The sequence below is a fragment of the Balaenoptera borealis genome, assembly GCF_965194805.1.
Source record: "Balaenoptera borealis genome assembly, chromosome: 11".
Lineage (NCBI taxonomy): Eukaryota > Metazoa > Chordata > Mammalia > Artiodactyla > Balaenopteridae > Balaenoptera > Balaenoptera borealis.
The window spans coordinates 23,099,783-23,121,222 of NC_138868.1; the positions used below are offsets into that span (position 1 = coordinate 23,099,783).

General features: G+C 38.7%; 1 protein-coding gene and 1 long non-coding RNA gene across 4 annotated transcripts in view; one reads left to right on the forward strand and one right to left on the reverse strand.

Moving 5' to 3' along the window:
- Nucleotides 1–21,440, forward strand: part of LOC309606585 — a 257,753-nt gene that overhangs the window by 14,510 nt on the left and 221,803 nt on the right. The window lies entirely within an intron of this gene.
- Nucleotides 6,004–21,440, reverse strand: part of IFTAP (intraflagellar transport associated protein) — a 59,255-nt gene continuing 43,818 nt past the window's right edge. For all 3 annotated transcript variants that reach the window (XM_082343862.1, XM_082343861.1, XM_082343863.1), the window contains 2 exons: nt 14,075–14,208; nt 6,004–6,241 (listed from right to left, as the gene is read on the reverse strand). In XM_082343862.1, the coding sequence (XP_082199988.1) occupies nt 6,083–6,241; nt 14,075–14,208 (293 nt within the window). In that variant the 3' untranslated portion in view covers nt 6,004–6,082. The remainder of the gene's footprint in view (nt 6,242–14,074; nt 14,209–21,440) is intronic.

Below are 21,440 nucleotides of genomic sequence, written 5' to 3' on the forward strand. Positions count from 1 at the left end.
CATAACAAGGTTTCAAAAGAACAATTGAGAAGTGGGTCAAGTTTCCATGTGAACAAAGAATCTCTCAATTTTCCACGGAGTTGTGGCAAGGAAAAGAAGGAACAGATTGGATGGAACAGTTCAGGCCAATCAGGTGAGGCTTCCCAAATTTGCCTGGGCCATCAGATTGTCATGAGTCTAAGAAGTAAGAATATATACCAAAAGCGCTCAGTATATGTCTAACTAAACTGAATCAATGAAATGGACCTTTGGGTTCTTCAAACTAATAAGCTCATACTTTAGGTGTGATTCATTCAGTAAATATTTATTGAACACCTACTTTATTGCAGGTCCTTTTCAGGTGTTGGGGACACAGCAATAAAAAGACAGAGGAGGTCCATGCCCTCTTGCAGTTTATGATCTCATGGGAGAGTCAGATAAGACACAGACAAGGTAAGATAATGGGATAAACCAGGACGGAGTGAAGGTTGTAAGAATGGGATTAGATAGGGCGGTCAAGAGAGAGACTCTGGGGAGACACATTTCACCTGAGACCTGAATAATGAGAAGGACCCAGCTACACCAAGACTTGGGAAGACCAATCAGAAAGAAGAGTGAGAGCAAAGGTCCTAAGGTGGAAACAAGGTGGAGTGCTTGAAAAACAAAAAAGAATATGAACTGGTTAGAACATAATAAAAAATGAGGAAGAAGGTACAAGATGAGATTGGAGAGGTAAGTAGGGGCCATAGGGTGTAAGGGCTGGCTAGGCCAGGGTGAAAAGTATCGATTTCTCTTCCACATATGGAGAAATATTTTTCTAGGAAATTCTAAGATTGTCTCTTTCATGTCATTTCCCATGCTATTGTACTCATGTACCTTCGACCTCCAAGAAACAAGCCAATGAAATGAAAATTTTTTGTTTTTCTTTTTCATATTTTAATTCATCCATACAATTACCTAGCACATAAGGAAAATTTATTCTTTTAAATGAGGATACAGCCCTATCTCATTCATGGGAAAAGAAATTTCTTGATGAAGGAATCAAGGAAGTTCAATATCAGGTCTAAGTATTTTTTCCCCTTCTTGTGCAACTCCCCATAAGATGGATCCTGAAGGAATAAGATTGCTTGGTGTGCCACCACACTGAACAAGCTAGGGCTGGTACTGCAGGCTTGGAGTGAAATTTTCTCCATTCAAGTTTGTTCGTGTTGTAACTGCTACATTATTTCAAGATACTCTTTTTTTCTTCCCTCCCATTTTGGTGTATACATGCAGGAGCTTCTCCTTATTTTCTACTCTTTCTTTTCCTCAATGTCACTACCTAATCTGGGTAAGCATTATCTATCAATACAAGCTCAGGCTTCTTCTAAAGGCACTTGGTTAGGGTTTGCCAACCAACGTAAAATAAACCATTCACATCGATTCAAGGGACCCATAAAGCTGAAAGTCATAGAGGAGTATTTGCTAGTTAGGGGAAGAGTAATGGTACAGTTGAGACAAAACTATTTCATTCAAAGGCCTTAAGGGACCCATTTTCCAGTGTCACTTTTGCTGTAATGCACAATTGCCCCAAATAATGTAGGAATCAAAAATTTCCAAAGGGGGGGACTTCCCTGGTGGTGCAGTGGTGAAGAATCTGCCTGCCAATGCAGGGGACACAGGTTCGAGCCCTGCTCCGGGAACATCCCACATGCCACGGAGCAACTAAGCCCATGCGCCACAACTACAGAGCCTGTGCTCTAGAGCCCACGAGCCACAGCTACTGAGCACACGTGCCACAACTACTGAAGCCCACGCACCTAAAGCCTGTGCTCCACAAGAGAAGCCGCCGCAATGAGAAGCCTGCGCACTGCAACGAAGACCCAACGCACCCAAAAATAAATAAATGAATTACTTAAATTTATTTAAAAAAAAATTTCCAAAAGGAATGAAGCCAATAATACACCAACTCTACAGACAGAAGGCTCTACAGTAACGTTCACCTGCCATGTACCCTGCCTAGTTAATGGAATACTCTGTCAAAGTGTAATTCTTTTTGAATACTTAGTTTTGTTTCTTCTATTATAAAACTATTTAAGTCCATAGAATTGGGATGTCTTAAAAATGGTGAAGTCTTTCTTTATGTAAAATACCAAAATGCTATGTGTATATATATTACGTCAAAAGAGATCCTCTGGTCTTATGAACATTATGTCACAATGCAGTTGTCTCCTCAAGTCAGCATGTGTGTATAGACTGCATGCTAAAATCTTGTTTTAACCTCACAGTTGCTCCCTTGTCCCCTCATTGCATCAAATCCTTGCTAGTTCTACCTCCAAATCTCTAATCAAATCCATACTTTCCACATCCACCTACACTGCCTTAATTCTGGCTCTTATCTCCCACACAAACTCTTCTAACAGCCTCCAATCAAAAAGTCCTACTGATTCTTCCTGGCCAGCCTCAAATGTCACCTCCTCTTTGAAGATTCCCCAGCTCTCCAAGGCATAATTCAATAACTCCAACTTGCTTTGCCCAGTAGCTCTTAGTACACATTACTCTTACAAAACTGATTACACTCTACTGCAGTGCTGTCAAATAAAAATACACAAGCCACATATGTAATTTGAAATGTTCTAGTAGCCTCATTAAAAAGGTAAAAAGAAATTGGTAATTTTTAATAATATATTTTATTTAACCAGATAGACCCAAAATAAAATTTCAACATGTAATCAATACAAAAATAAAACAAGATAGTCTATAATTTTTCATATTAATTCTTTGAAATACAATGTGCATTTTACATTTATAGCATGTTTTAGACACTAAGTTGTCATCAAAAATAAATGATCTGGGCTTCCCTGGTGGCGCAGTGGTTGAGAGTCTGCCTGCCAATGCAGGGGACACGGGTTCGAGCCCTGGTCTGGGAAGATCCCACATGCCGCGGAGCAACTGGGCCTGTGAGCCACAACTACTGAGCCTGCGCGTCTGGAGCCTGTGCTCCGCAACGAGAGAGGCCGCGATAGTGAGAGGCCCACGCACCACGATGAAGAGTGGCCCCCGCTTGCCGCAACTAGAGAAAGCCCTCACACAGAAACGAAGACCCAACACAGCCAAACATAAAAAAAAATAAAATAAAAAACAAAGTCCTGTAGAATTAAAAAAATAAAATAAAAATAAAAAAATAAATGATCTGTATTTAGATGTCATAAAATTTACAACTGAAAAAGTAGATTCACATACCCAAGTTGTTCCAAATGGACTTGAGAGTTTTATAAGTGCATCAAATATCAACTTTATATTTTAAATGAAAATAAAATTAACATTTAAAAATCAGTTCCTCAGTCACACTAGTGGCTAGTGGCTATGATGTTGGACAGTGCAGCTCTACCATAATTATTTGTTTATACATTTGTCTTCCCCACTACGTCAGACCATGTCTAATTTACTTGTATCCTCCCCATTGCCCAGCATAGGTTTGGCACATAAATGCTGTTTTGTGAAAGTCTTTTGACTAGATGAAGAAAAATAGATGTGGAAATCACCTGACTATAGCAATATTAAATCAAGAGCGTTTTTTGTAAGGAATATAAATGGCAGTTTTTATGAATATATACACACACACACACAAGCACAGGCCTGTATGAAAACTAATTAAGACTAAGAAAAAAAAAAAAAAAGACTAAGTACATTTGAAATTGGTGCAGCTGGTATGGAAAACAGTATGGTAGTTCCTCAAAAAACGAAAAAGAGAGTTGCCATATGATCCTGAAATCCCACTCCTGGGCACAGATCTAGACAAAATTATAATTCAAAAAGATACATGCACCGCAATGTTCATAGCAGCACCATTTACAATAGCCAAGATATGGAAACAGCCTAAATGTCTATCAACAGATGAATGGATAAAGAAGATATGGTATATATATATATATATAATGGAATACTACTCGGCCATAAAAAAGAATGAAGTAATGTCATTTGCAGCAACATGGATGGACCTAGAGATTATCATACTGAGTGAACCAAGTCAGAAAGAGAAAGACAAATACCATATGCTATCACTTATATGTGGAATCTAATATATGACACAAATGAACTTATCTAGGAAACAGAAACAGACTCACAGACATAGACAACAGACTTGTGGTTGCCAGGGTGTCGGGGGGCGGGGAGGCAGGGGAGGAATGGATGGGGAGTTTGGGATTAGCAGATGCAAACTATTATATACAGCAGCAGTCCCCAACATTTTTGGCACCAGGGACCGGTTTTGTGGAAGACAATTTTTCCACAGACTAGGATGCGGGGGGGATGGTTTTGGGATGATTCAAGCACATTACATTTATTGTGCACTTTATTTCCATTATTATTACACTGTAATATATAATGAAATAATTATACAACTCACTATAATGCAGAATCAGTGGGAGCCCTGAGCTTGTTTTCACTTGCCACTCACTGACAGGGTTTTGATATGAGTCTGCAAGCAATTGATTTATTATGGTCTCTGTGCAGTCAAGCCTCTCTGCTAATGATAATCCGTATGTGCAGCCGCTCCCCAGTGCTGGCATCACCACTTCAGCTCCACCTCAGATCATCAGGCGTTAGATTCTCACAAGGAACACGCAACCTAGATCCCTCACATGCTCAGTTCACAGTAGGGTTCGCGCTCCTATGAGAATCTAATGCCGCTGCTGATCTGACAGGAGGCGGAGCTTGGGTGGTAATGCAATTGATGGGGAGCGGCTGTAAATACAGATGAAGCTTTGCTTGCTCACCCGCCCACTGCTCACTTTCTGCTGTGCGGCCCAGATCCTAACAGGCCACAGATGGATACCGGTCTGTGGCCCGGGGGTTGGGGACCCCTGATATATAGAATGGATAAGCAAGGTCCTACTATATAGCACAGGGAACTATATTCAGTATCCTATAATAAACCATAATGGAAAAGAAAAAATAGAAATAAAATATATAAAGTCAAAGGGCTTCCCTGGTGGCGCAGTGGTTGAGAGTCTGCCTGCCAATGCAGGGGACACGGGTTCGAGCCCTGGTCTGGGAAGATCCCACATGCCGTGGAGCAGCTAGGCCCATGAGCCACAACTACTGAGCCTGTGCGTCTGGAGCCTGTGCTCCGCAACGGCAGAGGCCACGATAGTGAGAGGCCCGCGCACCGCGATGAAGAGTGGCCCCCGCTTGCCGCAACTAGAGAAAGCCCTCGCACAGAAACGAAGACCCAACACAGCCAAAATTAAATAAATAAATTAAAAAAAAAAATATATATATATATATATACACAGTCAAAGAAAAAAAAGACCAAGTACATTTGTTACTGATTCCTTCAATGATAAAAATTACTTCATACATACTATTCCCCCTTTGTCTGTGCCTTCACCACTTTTTCTCCTCCCTTTAAAGCATTCGTGGGTATTTTACACAATTAGCACTTCCTAATAGTTTTTACATTCTCTAGTTGTCTTCTCTATCTATGCCTTGCCTTCTCAAATTATATTGTAAACTTCTGGAAATAGAGATCATTCTTGTACTTTGTAACTTTCCTCACACATGGCTGAATAGCAATAACAAAGTGTAAGAATTTAATATATGACATATAATCAATTCTCAGATGCTTTCTTTTTCAGTAAAGTCTTTTCCCAATCAATCCTAGAAGCCCAACCTCTCAGCACTCACATTCATACTACTATCTGTGGATAGCTGAGACCAGTGACCTACCACATAATCAGTTCTTCTCTGTGTTTTGCATGTTCAATTGCCCTTCCTCCCCAAGGGGGAGGGATGAAATTTCCAGGCTTCGTTACAACACCCCACATTACCTAGTTTCCGTGCTCTCATCAGATGGACCCTTCTGTAGGCCTTGCTTCCTGTCCCCGTTTGCCACCTCCATCTCCCCCGACCAGCCATGGATGCAGCCACGTGACAGAAGAGAACTCTGTAAGGGTAGAGGGCTCTTTGGTCTTTTTAGTCTCATCTCCCTACTGACAAATAACTCTGATAAATCAATGCACACACAAATTTCCACAAAAAGGATTATAGTAGGTATATATTTTATTCTAATGTTGCTCGAATAAGAACAAAATAAAAATAAACATGAAGATGTCTTGGTGGATCAGTCACGGGGTTTCTCTAAGTCTGTGCTCTTGCTCTTTTGCTTGCATAGCTCTTTGATGGCATCTATCTCTGCAGGAGTGAACTTGGGGGTCAGCATCACAGCGTCATAATCAAATTCTTCATCAAGTGAGAAGGGCCGAACTTCATCTCCGACTATCTATAAAAGGTTAACAAACAAGGAAAATAACACATAATCATTGTAAATGAAGATAAAGTTGAAAACATAAACTCTCTATTAATATTTAAAGTTTTTTTAGACTTCAGCACTCTGAGCTGATTAAGCTGTTTTTAAGTAAAGGAATAAATTCAATTATTCAATTTGACCTAATTTAAGCCTCTTAATATGCCCCATTTGTACCATCCTGCATCTGAATGAACATCATTAACTAATTCGGCCCACGGCAAGAATCAGAAAGTCTCTCTTGTACACAATTCATTACATTTTCACCATTTGTAGTGTTAGGGCTACAGGCATATGGAAAAACTAAGAGTTATATTCAAATGTGAGAAAATATACCTTAAGATTTTGGTCAACCTTAAGGACACTTTTACCATTTACTAAAAAAGACTTGTAGCAATAAAACATCATTTTCAAAGATAAAAATACTCTATGCTTAATATACTTACTTCTTCAGATAATACTTTGGCCAATAACAGCAGGAATTAAAACACATAGTAGCACTCTAAATTAAAAAGTCCAGGATCCTTTCTTACTACCAAGAATTTTTAAAATATTACAGAATTTATCTGCAACTCAGAGTAGCTGCAAAGAGATGTAATAATTTTGTATCTACTTATTCATAATCTGTGAATTTTAAAGACTTCCTAAAGGAAGGTAGTTTAAAAAAAGCACATTTTCCAATAAACAAGAGATTTAATGCCTTAAATCTCACTGTATCACCCCTTAAAAGGCCTCTCCAAAAGCAAATGGTGTGTGATACAATGAAATCACCCAGCACCTCTATGTAGCTCTCTATTATGTATGGTGATGCTGAAATAATTGAAAAGGATGGCCTATGCAAGAATGAAAAAAATGCCCTGAAGCTATAATCAGCTTTCAATATTCTTGCATGGAAAATGATCTCGTTTAGTGGCTTTTGCAATGTTCTTGAAAATGGAGCATCTAGCTCAGCAACTGTGTACTGTTACCAAAGGTGCAAAAAAAAAAAAAAAAAAAAAACCCACCCCAAAACATGAAAAGTAGATATCTCCTATCTGTTTAGCAAGTTGCATCTTGTAGTTGGGTGTGCAGTGCTAATAGCAAACACCCAGCCAGCTATCATCCTTTCTCAGTAAAACCAGCACGAGAACAAATTTCAGAGACTTGCTCACTTCCTCTTTGTTAGAAAGTGTCTGTGTGCTTTCCTGACAAAGGTAATGATGGGAGCTGCCACTGAGTGAGTCCCCACCATGCGCCAGCCCCAGTACTAGGAATCGTGCAGGCATTAGCAGTAATCTTCAAACAACCCATCTTACAAAGCTCTGAAAGGTTAAGTAACTTACCAAGGCTACACAGTTAGTAAGGAAGAGAAGCAAGATTTGAATCCCGGGTGACCTGTAGATAAAGCTTCACCGTCGCAACAAAAAACACCAGCAAAGATCGACCTTGAAGTTTTCACTAAGCCAAGTCATAGCTCTTTGGGAGAAAAGATATTTTCTAAATAAGCTAAAAAATGCTCACAGCCTATCATAAAAAAATGCACTCGAGGATCCACATAATACCATGACTATCTTTAAAAGAGCAGCTGTACCCTGGAAGCATATCAGTCTGCCGAGTGGCTAATCTGTCCATTTAGGTCACTTTCTGAAAATTAAATTTATCGTCACCACAATGTGACAGTGGGGTAATATGGCTAAGACCAGCTCAAATGAAGAAACACATACACAAGGACACAGTATGCTCATTTCCTGAATAGAAGCATCCTTGCCGTCTCTAACTCTATCCAGCAGTAAGCGCTGAGGTTTGCAGGCCTGGTCCTGGCAGAGGACGAGAAAGAGCCCCCTCTCTGCCAGTGCTTCTGTCTGAAGGGATTTTTGCTGCCCATGGATACCTGGTTGAAGACCTGCCATCCACATGTCCACCAAGTTTCAGGCTGCCCATTGCACTAGGACTTTGAACCTTATCTTGAGGCCTCTAAAACCTGCCTAGACCTTACTAGCCACTCTCACTAGCTGCAGTCACTTTGCCTTCACCCAGCTCCCTCTGAGGCTGGAAAGCGGGTTCAAATTAGACAAATCCCTTTGCTGAGCTAAAATCCCAGCGAGACCATACCATCCTCCTCGCTCCCTCACACAGCCCGAGCAACCCTCACATGCCCACCTCCCTGCCCTCTACATGTTCACTCCGTAAACACTCACTGAGCGCTTAATGTGAATTAGATACTGGGAACACAAGGATGAAGAGAAGCAAAATCTGTGCCCACGAGGTTTTATAACTTCAGGGAGAAGACGGAAGTAAATGAGTGATTTCATTATCATGTTCCATGCTCCCCAACAGAGGGATGCAGAAAGGTCTAAAGAAGCACAGAGGGTAAAGTGCTGAAGCTTAACTTACTCTCAACTGAGTATGGCCACTCTCCAGAAAATCCTACTCACCTCCCCACTCATCACCCCACTCAGGACCCACCTTTTATCAGCAACCCAGACAGACTAAGGCTTGTATGTTGAACTTCCAGACTCTCTGACGAGGGCTGACTCCCGTGACCAAGTTAGTCCTTTCTCCCAGATAGGGTCCAACCCACCACCTTCTTACTCCTCTCCCTTCCCCAGGGTCCCCATATACCTTTCGGCCATAATATCCAACGGTATGGAACTAGAGATATAGAAATTTATCCTTAAGTGAAAAGTTTTTATTTTCCTTTAAGTTCTTTTTCATACACTTACATTTTTCTCTATTGTGGAGCATGATTTCCTTCATCAGTCATTTGTTATTAACTGAAACAGCAACAAGGAATAAGTTTCTAGCTAGCCAATAAATATATGAGGCCAACACAAGAATTATTCATTTACAATACACCTGAAAATATAAAAATATACTTATAAATGTCTTCACTTAGAAACTGAGTTATTAACAGCAGCTATCTTTGTTAGATTAATTCCTTAGGCAATCAGTTAAATGCTGAAATATAAAAGCAAGAAACCAAGAAGAATAATTTCATATCTGCAATGCCAAAATATGATACTCAAGACCTTTTAAAACATTTTGGGGGTATCACTGTCTCTCTATACTGCAAGGTGGCCAGTACATCTCTGTATCAAAATGTCAGAGGAATAGCCTCCTGAAATCATTCAGATATATTCCATTCTTTCCACAAATGTTTATTAAAATCTAGGCACTGTGTAGGTGCTGAGGATACAAAGATGCAGACTTGTATGAAATCACAGAGAAATGAGATAGGCACATCAACAGATCATTATAATAAAATGTAGTAAGTACACATGGTATAGTTAGAAGGTGACAGGAACAGAGAAGGAACACCTAACCCAGCCCAGGTTGGAAGGCATTGGGAAGGATTCAGAGGAGGCTTTCTGGAAGAGGTGCTATCTAAGCAGAATCTTCAAGGGTAATATTATTTAACAAGCTTGAGGGAAGACGAGCTTTGCAGACAAAAGCAGGTCTCATGAACAGGCCAAGTCAGAAACACACAGAATTTCACACATGTGTATCTGCGAGTAATTCAGTGTTGTTGGAGCAGAAAATGTCAGGTAGAGAATGGCAAGAGATGAAGATGGTGCCAGATCATGACAGGTCTTATAAGCTATTTTTCCCAGAGATGATGAAAAGTCGCTGAAGGATTTTTTGAAAGCAGGTAGACACTTGGTATCTGTGCATTTCGAATAAATTTCTTCCTTCATTCAAATGTTAACTGAGCACCTACAATGAGACACAGGTGTGCAGAGAACAGAAGGAGACCCTGCCCTCTTGGAGGGTACATCAAGATAGATCACGCTGAAGACTGAACAGAGGGTAGATTGGGAGTCGGGAGACTAGTCAGGGGCCTGTGAAGCAGTCCAGACAAGATAATGAGAACAGGGCATTGAGAGCAGATATTTTAAAATATCAGAAAGTAAAATTAACAGCACTTGATGACTGATTTGGATATAGGAAGGGAAGAAGAGCAAGAACGCAGGAAGAGAAGCGGGTAAAGATAAGCTCAGTTTTTAACATGTTGATTTGAATGTACCTCAAGGAATCCAGATAGAATTGTCAACAGGCAATTGAACCCACAAACCTGAAGCTCAGCAAAAGGTCTGAAGCTGGAGATACAGATTTGGAGACATAAGCACAAAAGGTAGTAACCTATAGATGAAAACAGATCCAAGTATGCAAGTGGGAAGAGCTGTAGGTTTAGCATGGAACCCTGAGGAGCACCAACTCCTAAGGGAAGCATGGAGGGAAAACCCCCAAAGGAGGCAGGGGAAGAACACTCAGAGAAATACACAAAGAATCTGAGAAGAGCTGGGAAGAGAGAACCAGTAGACCATGAGTGTCAGGGAAAATCAATGGTAAAAAACACAGTAGAGAGTCCCATTAAAATAAAGACTGAAAAGTGTCCATTGGGATGATTGGCAATGATTAAGTACCTTTATTCTGAATATGTCCAGGCAGGTGATTAGACCAAGGGCATTTTGCAATGAACTGAATGAGGAGTGAGGGGAAAGGAAGCAGGGTCAGTTAGAGGAGTCGAGTCTGTTGGTTTCTGAAGTCTGTATGAAAAGGGAGAAAAAAGAGCAGACAATAGCCAAGAGGGGTCCAAGGTAAAGGGAAGGTTGTTTTTTCTTTAGTTTTCTTTCATTTTGTTAAGGATGGGAGAGACTTAAACGTGTTTACACATTGAGGGCAATGAACCAATAGAGAAGGAAAGAGACAATGACCCTAACCATCTTATTATACCAGAAAATCACTCCCAGTAGCAAGGAAAAGTTTCCTGATTATTTGTTCATTCAATACTTATTGCATGTCTCCTATATGCAAAGCACTGAACTCGGCACTAGTTCTGACTTTTTTGCATTTTAATTAAGTAACCTTATAGAGACACACACAAGTGAATGTAGGGTCTTCTAAGACGAGGGGCATATATGTAATTCAAAGTGAACCCTGATGTACACTGCAGTTCAGAACACATCACTGTGATCTTCAAAATGACAGCTTTTCAAATACTGTAAAGCTGCAGTTCTATTTATGCATTTCAGCTGTTGGCTACTGTGGCACACTTTGGGAATTCTCTTCTTTCAAGTTAGGTTCATTTTGAGGTTCTAAGATATAAGGCTCCAAGTTTTTTAGATTGCAAACTGAACTTCTGACTTATTTCAAAGAGCAGAATTCGTGCAATGGAACACCAAATCCCCTGCTACTAAACAGAAACAACTGTGAATTAAGTTATTAACTTGTTATTTTTGCCTAAGGAGCTGAGAGAAACATGTGGATTTCAGGTGTCTAATTTCAAATCTAATTGCAATCTTTTTGTAGCCTCTCAGGGAATAGAATTTGTACACTATTAGAAAATTGCTAGTTTTCTTAAAATTGCCCACGTGATTTATTCTAAGAGGGACACTATTACAGAAGGAATCATTTTCATTCATAGTACCACGTAGGCAAATTAAAGTAAATAGAACTAATGCTCAAATCAATAATAGCAGCATTTAGCTGTAGGTTATCTTACACAGTAATATGGTAAATAAACTGTCTATACAGGTGAAAAATTTTAGAGTCCCATTTTGAATTGGAAAAACAGGCAATCTCCCATTAAAATACTACAAAAGTTTCTTCAATGACCTCTTGTATATCTTGGGAAGTAGGACAAGAACTCAATTTTTCATCTTCTTAATGTGAATTCTTTTTGTTCAGTAAAGCTGTTCAAAACTTCCAGAATTCATCAAAATAGAGTAACTACGGTAAGAAGTTATTCACAAAGGGAAAGTGGAAGGCTCTTGAAAAATGTTTGACTATAAGGAGGAAATGCACATGTATAAAAGCAGTGATAAAATGAGGAAAAAAATTAAATGGGTCCAGTCCATATCAGGAAGTTACGGATTCTCATTAGGCAATTAAGAGGAAGTCAGGACATCCAGGATAAATTTCATCTTTTGAGATTGACATCACAGAAAGCAACTACCATCTCTCATCCAAAATAGCCCATTGGTAGGTCCTTACAGGACATATGCTGGAAATTGGTGATTATGTTCTTTTACCTGCTTTGGGTATTTTAAAATAATATCAATACTATTAAACCAAGGCAGAGTTGGTGTGGTATTGTGATTCTAGACAGTTCTGAAACATTTCTCTAACAAATAGTGGTTAGAAATTAAAATCCCACCTAAAATATTACTCCGGATATTTAAAAAGCAGCAAATTATTCATCTATGTCTCATTTTTGCCAACACAAAAATTGTTCATATCATTTTGATTCGAACATTTAAAAATTTTCACATTCTCTGGGAAGAAATTTATACTCCTTTTAAAGATACAACCATACACAGGGTTTTAACTAGCATTTTACTGGATATATGATTGATTCCACAAATCATTCCATTTTTTTTTTTTTAACCCATCAACTAAAACCATTTTGTAACAATTTCTATAATGGCACTAGGTGCCATTGACCACTGGCTGGTCCAATCATTTGTATGGTCACAACTGAAGTCAAGAACATGAACAAGTCTTTAAAAGAAACTGATTCCTGCTAGAAATCACCTTGCAATTATAGTTTCTTAATACTCAGAGAAAGCAATCTATAATTCAAAAAGCACATTGAAAGGTGGCTATCTCCGCAAGTTTATCTGGTAAACAATTTGGGGTTTAATATAAGTCTGCAAGCATCCTAGATAGACTTCTGTGATGTCAGTGAACAAAAGTTCTATGAGAAAAGGGCAATTTAAAATTGAAATTTGTGGATTACTTCTGATTGAATGACTGCTTCCGTAACAGAATATCGTGAAGTGACAAGACTAGTACCCAAACAACTAAATAATCATGAAACACCCTAGTGCTTTTATTAGGAAGCAATAATAAAGAGCCCTTAACAACTTCTTGTGCCCGATCCCCTTTTATGCTAGAGTAATAAAGGTGATAAAGGTCACTACCCAGCACCGTCTGCAGCCTTGGTTGGTGCATGTTTGTTAAGTATATGTAGATGAGTTGCAAATGATGGTGAAAGATGGCTTTCAAGTTGTGCATTTGGGAGCGTTAACATGTGGCAGATTCCATTCTCCTGTGCTGGTGAAGCACATGTCTAGATGACATTTCCCAGCCTCCCCAGTGACCAGATAGGAACATGCGACTAAGTGGTTGCCAATGGAATGTGAGCAGAGATGAAGAGCCCTGAGTCCTAAGCCTTGGGGGAACCTGCTGCCCCCATGCTCTCATCCCTTGCCCCTCCAGGTAGGACGGTGACCTGACTTGGAATATGCACATGAGGACAATGTCCTGAGGTGCAGTGGAGATCCAGAGAGAAGGAACCTGGGCCCTGGTGGCCCCAGGGAACAGAACCACTGCTCACTTTAAAGGCTCTCTACAGACTGAAATGAGACATTAGAGAAATAAACTTCTATTTCCTTTCAGCCACTGATTTATTGTTGGGATTCCCTACTATAGCAGCCTGGCCTTACCTTAACTAATACAAAATGTTTTTAGGACCTTGGAAACAATAATAAAAAGAAAAGTGGCCAGTGCAGACTCAAAGAGATAAGAAAACTTTCCATCCTTTCTCTTGCGGAGTCCCCAAGTAGCGCTGTCCCTGTAGCATGGCGAACATCATGACACAAACATAGTTTCCACGTAAAAACATAATTGCTCGCTCTGTGTGTTTAAAAGGGATTATACACATTAGAGAGAGATGGCAGTGAGAGGGACCCAATTAAGCAACCTGAATTGTAAATCTTCCCAAATCTCAGAAAAATACAGAAGCACACGGGTATAGTGGCATTTCTCGGAAAGGACTAGTTACAAAATCAAGGCAATTTCAAGAGGATTGAATTCCCTGTGGAGTACCTCTTCCCTTTGTTTGTCTGCTCCTTTTCCAGTGGGCCTTGGCTTCACTCCAGAGGTAAGAGGCGCGGAAGGAATGTAAGAAGGAACACTCATGCTCATGTCCTGCTCCACCTCTCCTGGAAGCAGCAGCAAATCTGTCGAATACAAAATATTTCACTTGATCCCTTCACCAAGTCCACAATTGACCTAAATCATCTAAAAGTCTATGATAGTCAAAAAAAATGAGCGAATATGCTCAAGTAAAGCAGGTCCATTTCACAATGCCTGTCCTCACTTGGGAACTTGACTCAAGGGATTCTCCTTTCTATAAAATAGAAGTCGTCAGTGCATGAGTTTTTATTTTATAGTTGCAGTGTTACAATCCATCCAAAACGTCTGGGAGAAATGTTGTTTTAGGAATAACTTGATCACGCCTCTCACCCTCAACCCAATTTCTACTTCTACAGGAAAATAAGTCAAGAAGATGCTACTTTTGCCTCATTTTGCCATATTTTCCTGAGGGGGTGAAGAGAAAGAAAATGGAGTGCTGATTTCATCCTGTAACAATACGGCAATATTTCAAAAAAACATATTAAAAAACAATGATGCCAGAAGGAAGGAACTTTAACTTCCAGCAGAAAAATGAAATACTCTGTCATACTCAGAATGCATGGCCTACTTCTCAACGCATGCAAACAACAACAACAACGTGTTTCCGGCTTGTTTAGCACAATCACAAGAATTCAAAAGCCAATCTTGGTTTTCTGATCGATCCATTAGAAGTGGATGTGTTTCCTTATTTTTGCACGTGTGACAGAACATGGATGCATCACAGACAACTGATGACCTTCCGCAGCTTTCTCTGAAGACAGAAAAACAAACAGAAGCACAACAGGATCCCTCCTCCGTCTAAGTTTTCACGGGACCAGAAGGGCTGCAACCAATAACTTGCAGCTGGCGCAAGACGCTGCTGCCTGCTATTCAATGATGATCCTAATTAAGACACTAATTAAGTTCTCAGTGGAAGTGATTAATTAACAACAGTCATGCCTTGGTTGTTGCCAAGGGCAGCATGTATGGGGAGATAACTGAGCAGGTATTGATATTCAAAAACTGAAACTTATTTGAAATACATCTCTCACCACTACAGCTATCACCTTCACAAAAGACATGATTACAAAATTCTTAAGACTTCAGCAACAGAGAACATGGCAAACAGCCTAGAAACTGAGCACGTGGGCAGGGGGATGGTGAAGAAGGAACTTCTACTATGATTAATTATTGAAATCATAGAATATGACCTGATTAATTAGGAGAAATAAGAACAATAATAATAGCTGGCATTTTACATGCATTAACTCAGCCAATCCTCTCAACAACTCTATTATTTCCTGTTTTACAGGCAATGAGCTCTAACACTGAGAGTCACCCCAGTCACCTCACTCAAGGCGCCACAGCTGCAGTCTGTCTGCGGAGCCCGTGCTCCTAGCTCATGATGTCACATCATGAACTTACTTTTAAGTAAGCATTTTCATCACATATATTATTTAAAATCTATCAGATTGTACCTCCAAACTCAGGGCCAAGAAATGTCACTACGCTAGCACATTAGCATGATTAGTAAGTGTTCAGGGCATTTTACAATTTTATAACCAGAAGTAATATTTTTAAATATATATTTCTTTTTTAAAATTTTTTAAAATTAATTAATTTATTTATTTATCTTGGCTGCGTTGGGTCTTCGTTGCTGTGTGCGGGCTTTCTCTAATTGCGGGGAGCGGGGGCTACTCTTCATTGTGGTGCGTGGGCTTCTCATTGTGGTGGCTTCTCCTGTTGTGGAGCACGGGCTCTAGGAGCATGGGCTTCAGTAATTGCAGCACGTGGGCTCAGTAGTTGTGGCGCACGGGCTTAGTTGCCCCGTGGCATGTGAGATCTTCCCGGACCCGGGATCGAACCCGTGTCCCCTGCACTGGCAGGCGGATTCTTAACCACTGCGCCACCAGGGAAGTCCCAGAGAAGTAATATTTTTAAATTCAATAAGGTTGGTGGAAAAACTGGCTTTCTAAAGTATCCCGTTATGAGTCCAAAGCTAATCTCCCTCACTGGTTAGGGGCCTGCCAACAAGAGAGGCAAGAAGAGAAAGGTTCAAGCCTCTTAATGCGAAAACCAATATCTACCATACCCATTGGCTGCCAGTGCAAACATCCCTTTGAATGTGAAATCAAAATCAATTCTGCTTTCAGAGCTATTTAAAATCTGATGGACAGTACTGTGCACCAGGAGGGACAACTCTGCAATTCCTTTGCTGAAACTCTTCACATCCCTCATGTGTTTGCGAAGAAGGGAGGGTTTTCAACAAAAATGGTTTCTTTCATAAGAATTCCACTGCCATGGGTACAATTCTTTCAAAACAGTATGACTCAGTATCCACTGCATTTCCCATTCCTGTCATTTGTTTCTCCAGTGTAATAGTAAAATGCACAAACGCATAGCTGTTGGAGCCTAACACGACACCTTATATGTAGTAAATTCTCAGCACATACTTGCAGAAAGGAAATTAATTTCCTGCATCTCAACTTTTAAACTGAACAGCAAGTATGAAGAGTCTACCTATCCATAGGACATTGTGAATGATGCAAAATATGTACAGTCCTTTCCCTCAAAAACTAAATTTTTTTTACAGGAGTAGGATTTTTATACATAAAATCAGGGAATAATCAACACAAAAATTGAACTGCTTTAACTCTAAATAGGACAGATTTTAAAAAAGAGTGAAATCAATATGGACACGAATAGTCTGATAAGACACAAGTCATAAAGAAAGATACCTTATCTTTTAGCCATTTTACAATCACTGATGGGTTATTTATATATTCATTCTCTCAGGGGGAAAATGATTGTATTCATTGATGGTGGGGAATGGAATTTCTGAAGTTCTCTGCGAAGCTTTCCCAACTGAAATCTTATCTTTAAGACACTTCATCTGACCTTATTGTTTCTAAAACAATTAGTTTCCTTCTTAGCTAAATACCACCATCTTGACTGATGTGCTTTGTAGAGTTAAGGCAACTCTCAGAAACGAATCTTGATGTTGGATGGCAAGCCTGGTTGAAAGCATTTCAACCTCTTTCTCAACTACATGACAAGAATGTCCAACATTTATAAACTATGTGTTTGTGCCATTTGTCTTTCTGTATTTAGCCAATGACCAGCAAGTCAAAGGTTATAATCATGTAATTTAATACAACATTAAAAAGTAAGCCATCTATGTGACATCTGATAATCTAGACAATAATAATATTTAGTCTGCCCGTCATATTTATAAAAATTAACCAATCCATTCCTTTGTTGCCATGTAGAAATGGCCAAACTTTCCTGAAATTTCAGGTGTTCCTCAAGACCAAAAAGAATACAGATAAGATATGCACTCAGGCCTCCTCTGCACATAGCTTCCAGCTATGATAGTTTATATCAGTGGTTCTTGTTCTTAAAATTTTTTGAAGACCCCAAAGAGCTGTTGTTTATGGGAGTTATATCTATCAATATTTACCATATTAGAAATTAAAATTTCAAATATTTGCTTATTGAATCATTAAAATACAAATTTTCAAATATTTGATTATTGAATCATTAAAATAATACTATCATATATTAAAATAAATATTTTTATTTAAAAAACCTCTTTTCCAAAAACAAAGAAAATAGAAGAGAAGCATTGTTTTACATTATCTGAATCTTTTAAATGTCTGTCTTAAATAGAAGAAAGCTGGATTCTATATTTGCCTCTGCATTGAATTTTTGGAATATGCTGTTTCAGTTGATGAAAATGAAGAAACTCCAGTCTCACACAGATATGTAGCTGGAAAGGGGAGGACTATTTTAATACTCCTTTTATATAACTGGGGATATTATTCTTTGATACAAACTAGATATTGACAAATGATAAAGGTTTTAAAAATAATTTCATTGGGCAATATGAAACCCTTTCAGTAAATTTTTCATACTCTTATGTTAAAATCCATTGGTCTATCTTACATGTTGAATGAATTGCGCTCCTGTGCATGATTTTGTCATCATACATTGGTTATTTGGAAAATGGTGGTTCACTGTGTTATGCAGATCTTTCAAATGTTGACATATTTCATTATGCAATTAAAAATCACATTAGTTAACATTACCAATTTTATCAGAAAAGGCTTTAAATATTGGGAAGCTGTCAAGCTCACAGTACTGGATGTAAGTTTTCCAAAAATCCAATTTTCACTTGATCCATTGCCAATTTTATCATTGGCAATGAATACTGTCAGCTGTTGTCTTGTAGAGATGGGCTCACTTCATTCCTTTTTGAGAACTATACTTTGTCAGTCATTGTTTCAAGTAAAAACGTTGATCCATGAAAGAAAAAACAAAACAAAACGAAACAAGTTCAGCACACCACTCAATTGCACAAGTGTTTTTTCATGAAAAAGTGTTTTTCATTTTTTCCATGAAAAAATTTTCATGTATTTCATGTATATGTGAAATACAACTGTTGTATTTCAGTATGCAGCAGAAGAGGTATACTCAAGCATCAAGGTTTAATAAAATTAATAATTTTTACCACTTCATCAAGGACATTTGCAATGGACACTGGCATTTGTTTTAACTACAAATTCAGGACAGTGAAGACTACAGTGACTACTAGTATAGTTTGGTGCTTCTACCTTGATTCACACTAAGTTACTAGCATCTTTACCCATCATTGCTTTTGCAACATCAGTGCAAACGTCAATTTATTTGACCTTCAGACCTTGGGGTTTTCCAAGGAGCTCCCAGACCACATTTAATATGAATCTGACCCTCCCACCAAGAACATTAGAAAAGCTGAATATATGATAAAAAAATCAACTACTTAAAGGCATTAGAGAGCAACCAGGGAAGCCCAGAACTTGAGAGGCCAAGATCCTGGAGAGAAGGAAAGTAGTGAGAGTGAGTCTAAGAGTCTAAGCTGTTTTTCACCTTATGGCATTTACTGATTTGTAAGCAGAGGCTGAAAAACCAAGAAGTGAAGAAGAAATAGGCTAAGAGGCTGAGAAGCTTAGCAGAACTACCAACAGGTTCACAGTGCTGTGAAGATAAAAAATAGAGTTCAGGATGTCCAAGAAGGAGGGGCTGTAATTTACCTTGAAGGGCTACACCCTAGCAGTAAGCAAGAACTAGAAGTAGAGCAGCCCTCATAAAGCCTGAAACCCAGTCACCAAATCAGCTCAATCCCATATTGGATTAAGATGACCTATGACTACTCTAACTGCTAGCAAAATGTTGAAGAGAAGCTTTTCTAAAACAAGATTAAGATAATCATCCAGAGCATTAGGTAATATTATAAAACACATAATATTTTATATACAATGTTCAGCATTCAAACAAAAATTTCCAGGTATACAAAGACACCAGATCAAAAGGGAAAATTAATAATATAAATGGACTCACAGGACATCTCAGTTATTGGAATTATGAGACATGAACTTTAAAATAATTGATTAATATATTCCAATAAATATATTACAAAAATGGAGAATTTTGGCAGGGAACTAAAATCTATAAAAATAGATATTCCAGACCTCTTGAAAACTATAATAACTGAAATATTGATGGCTTTAACATCATATTTGATACAATTCAAGAAAGGATTACTGAACTAGAACATAGATAGTAGAAAATATTTGGACTGAAGAAAGAAAGGAAAAAAAAAAGGATGGAAAATGCAGGAAAGAGCATAAGTGATATGTGGGACATGGTGAAAAGTCTGGGCACAGGTAATATTTGAAGACATAAGAACTGAGAATTTCCTAACATTTACAGGAATCTACAAACCCCAAGCAGAACAAATACAAAGTTAACAATGCCGGGGCATAGTGAAATTACTGAAAAACAAAAACAAAGAGAAAATCATAAAAGTAGTCAAATGAGGTAAAAAACATATTATCTTCCAACATACAACAGTCAGATTGACATTTGGTTTTTCGACAGTTTTCAATAGAGGAAAAATTAACACCATAACAGAATAGAATAGCGTCTTACAAATTCTGAAAAAAAAATAATTACAAACCTAGAATTCTCTACCCAGCAAAAATAGGGGGCAATGAAACAATAATACGATAATACTCGATTAATCCAAGATAAGCAAAAAATGAGTGAAGAAAAGAACATATAACTGCAGGACAAGTAGAAAACAAAATAGTAAGATAAGAGATTTAAAGCCAAATATATCAGCAGCTACATTAAATGTAAATGGATTAAACACTCCAATTAGAAGATGAAGTTTTATTTGTGTGTGTATGTGTGTGTGTGTGTGTACATGCATATGAATAAACCATATGCCACTTTCAAGAGACACATTAATGAAAACTTACTTTGAGAAAAAAAAATAACTGCAAAATAAATAAAAGTGGAAATGTAAACAGAGGAAGACTACTGCCCATCCAAGGAGAAGGTCAGGAAGATCAGGGAAGAGTTACTTCATGGGTGGAGTTGGCATTTGACAGTGATAATAAATCATATCCCTCTACTTTAAATACAGAAATAAAAGAAAAATCCATACAGGAGTCAAAAAGATGGGGATCAAAATATGAGCTTTATAACTAATGGAGCTGACTTTGAAAATAGAGCTTGTCCTGCAGTCACAATTTGGCCTCTTATTTATCAAACTTTCCTTCCAAGTCTAGACCTTGGACTATCCCACCTGACAGGGAGTCTGCAGAGATGACATGAATCCAGCCAGGTATAAGGAGAACCTCTTCACATCGCTAGAGCCCTTAGAGTAGGGGCTCAGAGAGTGATACCTCCAGACATTTGTCTAGAGATGGTTCTCAGCTTCAATTGCATGTTAGAGTCACCTGGGAAGCTTTAAAAACTGCCAATGCCCAGGACACACACCAGACTACTGGGAAAGGATCTCCAAAGGCAGGATCCAGGTATTGTCGGGTTTTTTTTAAGCTCCTCAAGTGATTCCAGTGTATCTCTCAGGTTTAAAACCACCATGTAAGGCAGACCTGGGCCCCTTTTAAAGTGTGTCTACTGTAAGAAAGGTGACACAGGCACAGAAGAGAGGACATACACCTTCCAAACAGCATGAACCCAAAAGAAGAAACAAAATGTCTCATCCATACACATCAGTTTTTTTCCCTAATCTCTCCAATTAGATAATGCCTTCCTTTTCCTTTGGGGAGAAATAAATAGGGGAATTATTGAAAGGGTGGAATTATCATCCCAATTCTGTTCTCTTCTCAGGAATGGAGTGGAAGCATTTGCCTTTGTGGTTGATATAGCTTTCAAGTTTGAATTTATTAGATGGATAAGTTTGCACATTAAAAAAAAACAAAACTGGAGGAACAGGGATAGAGGAACA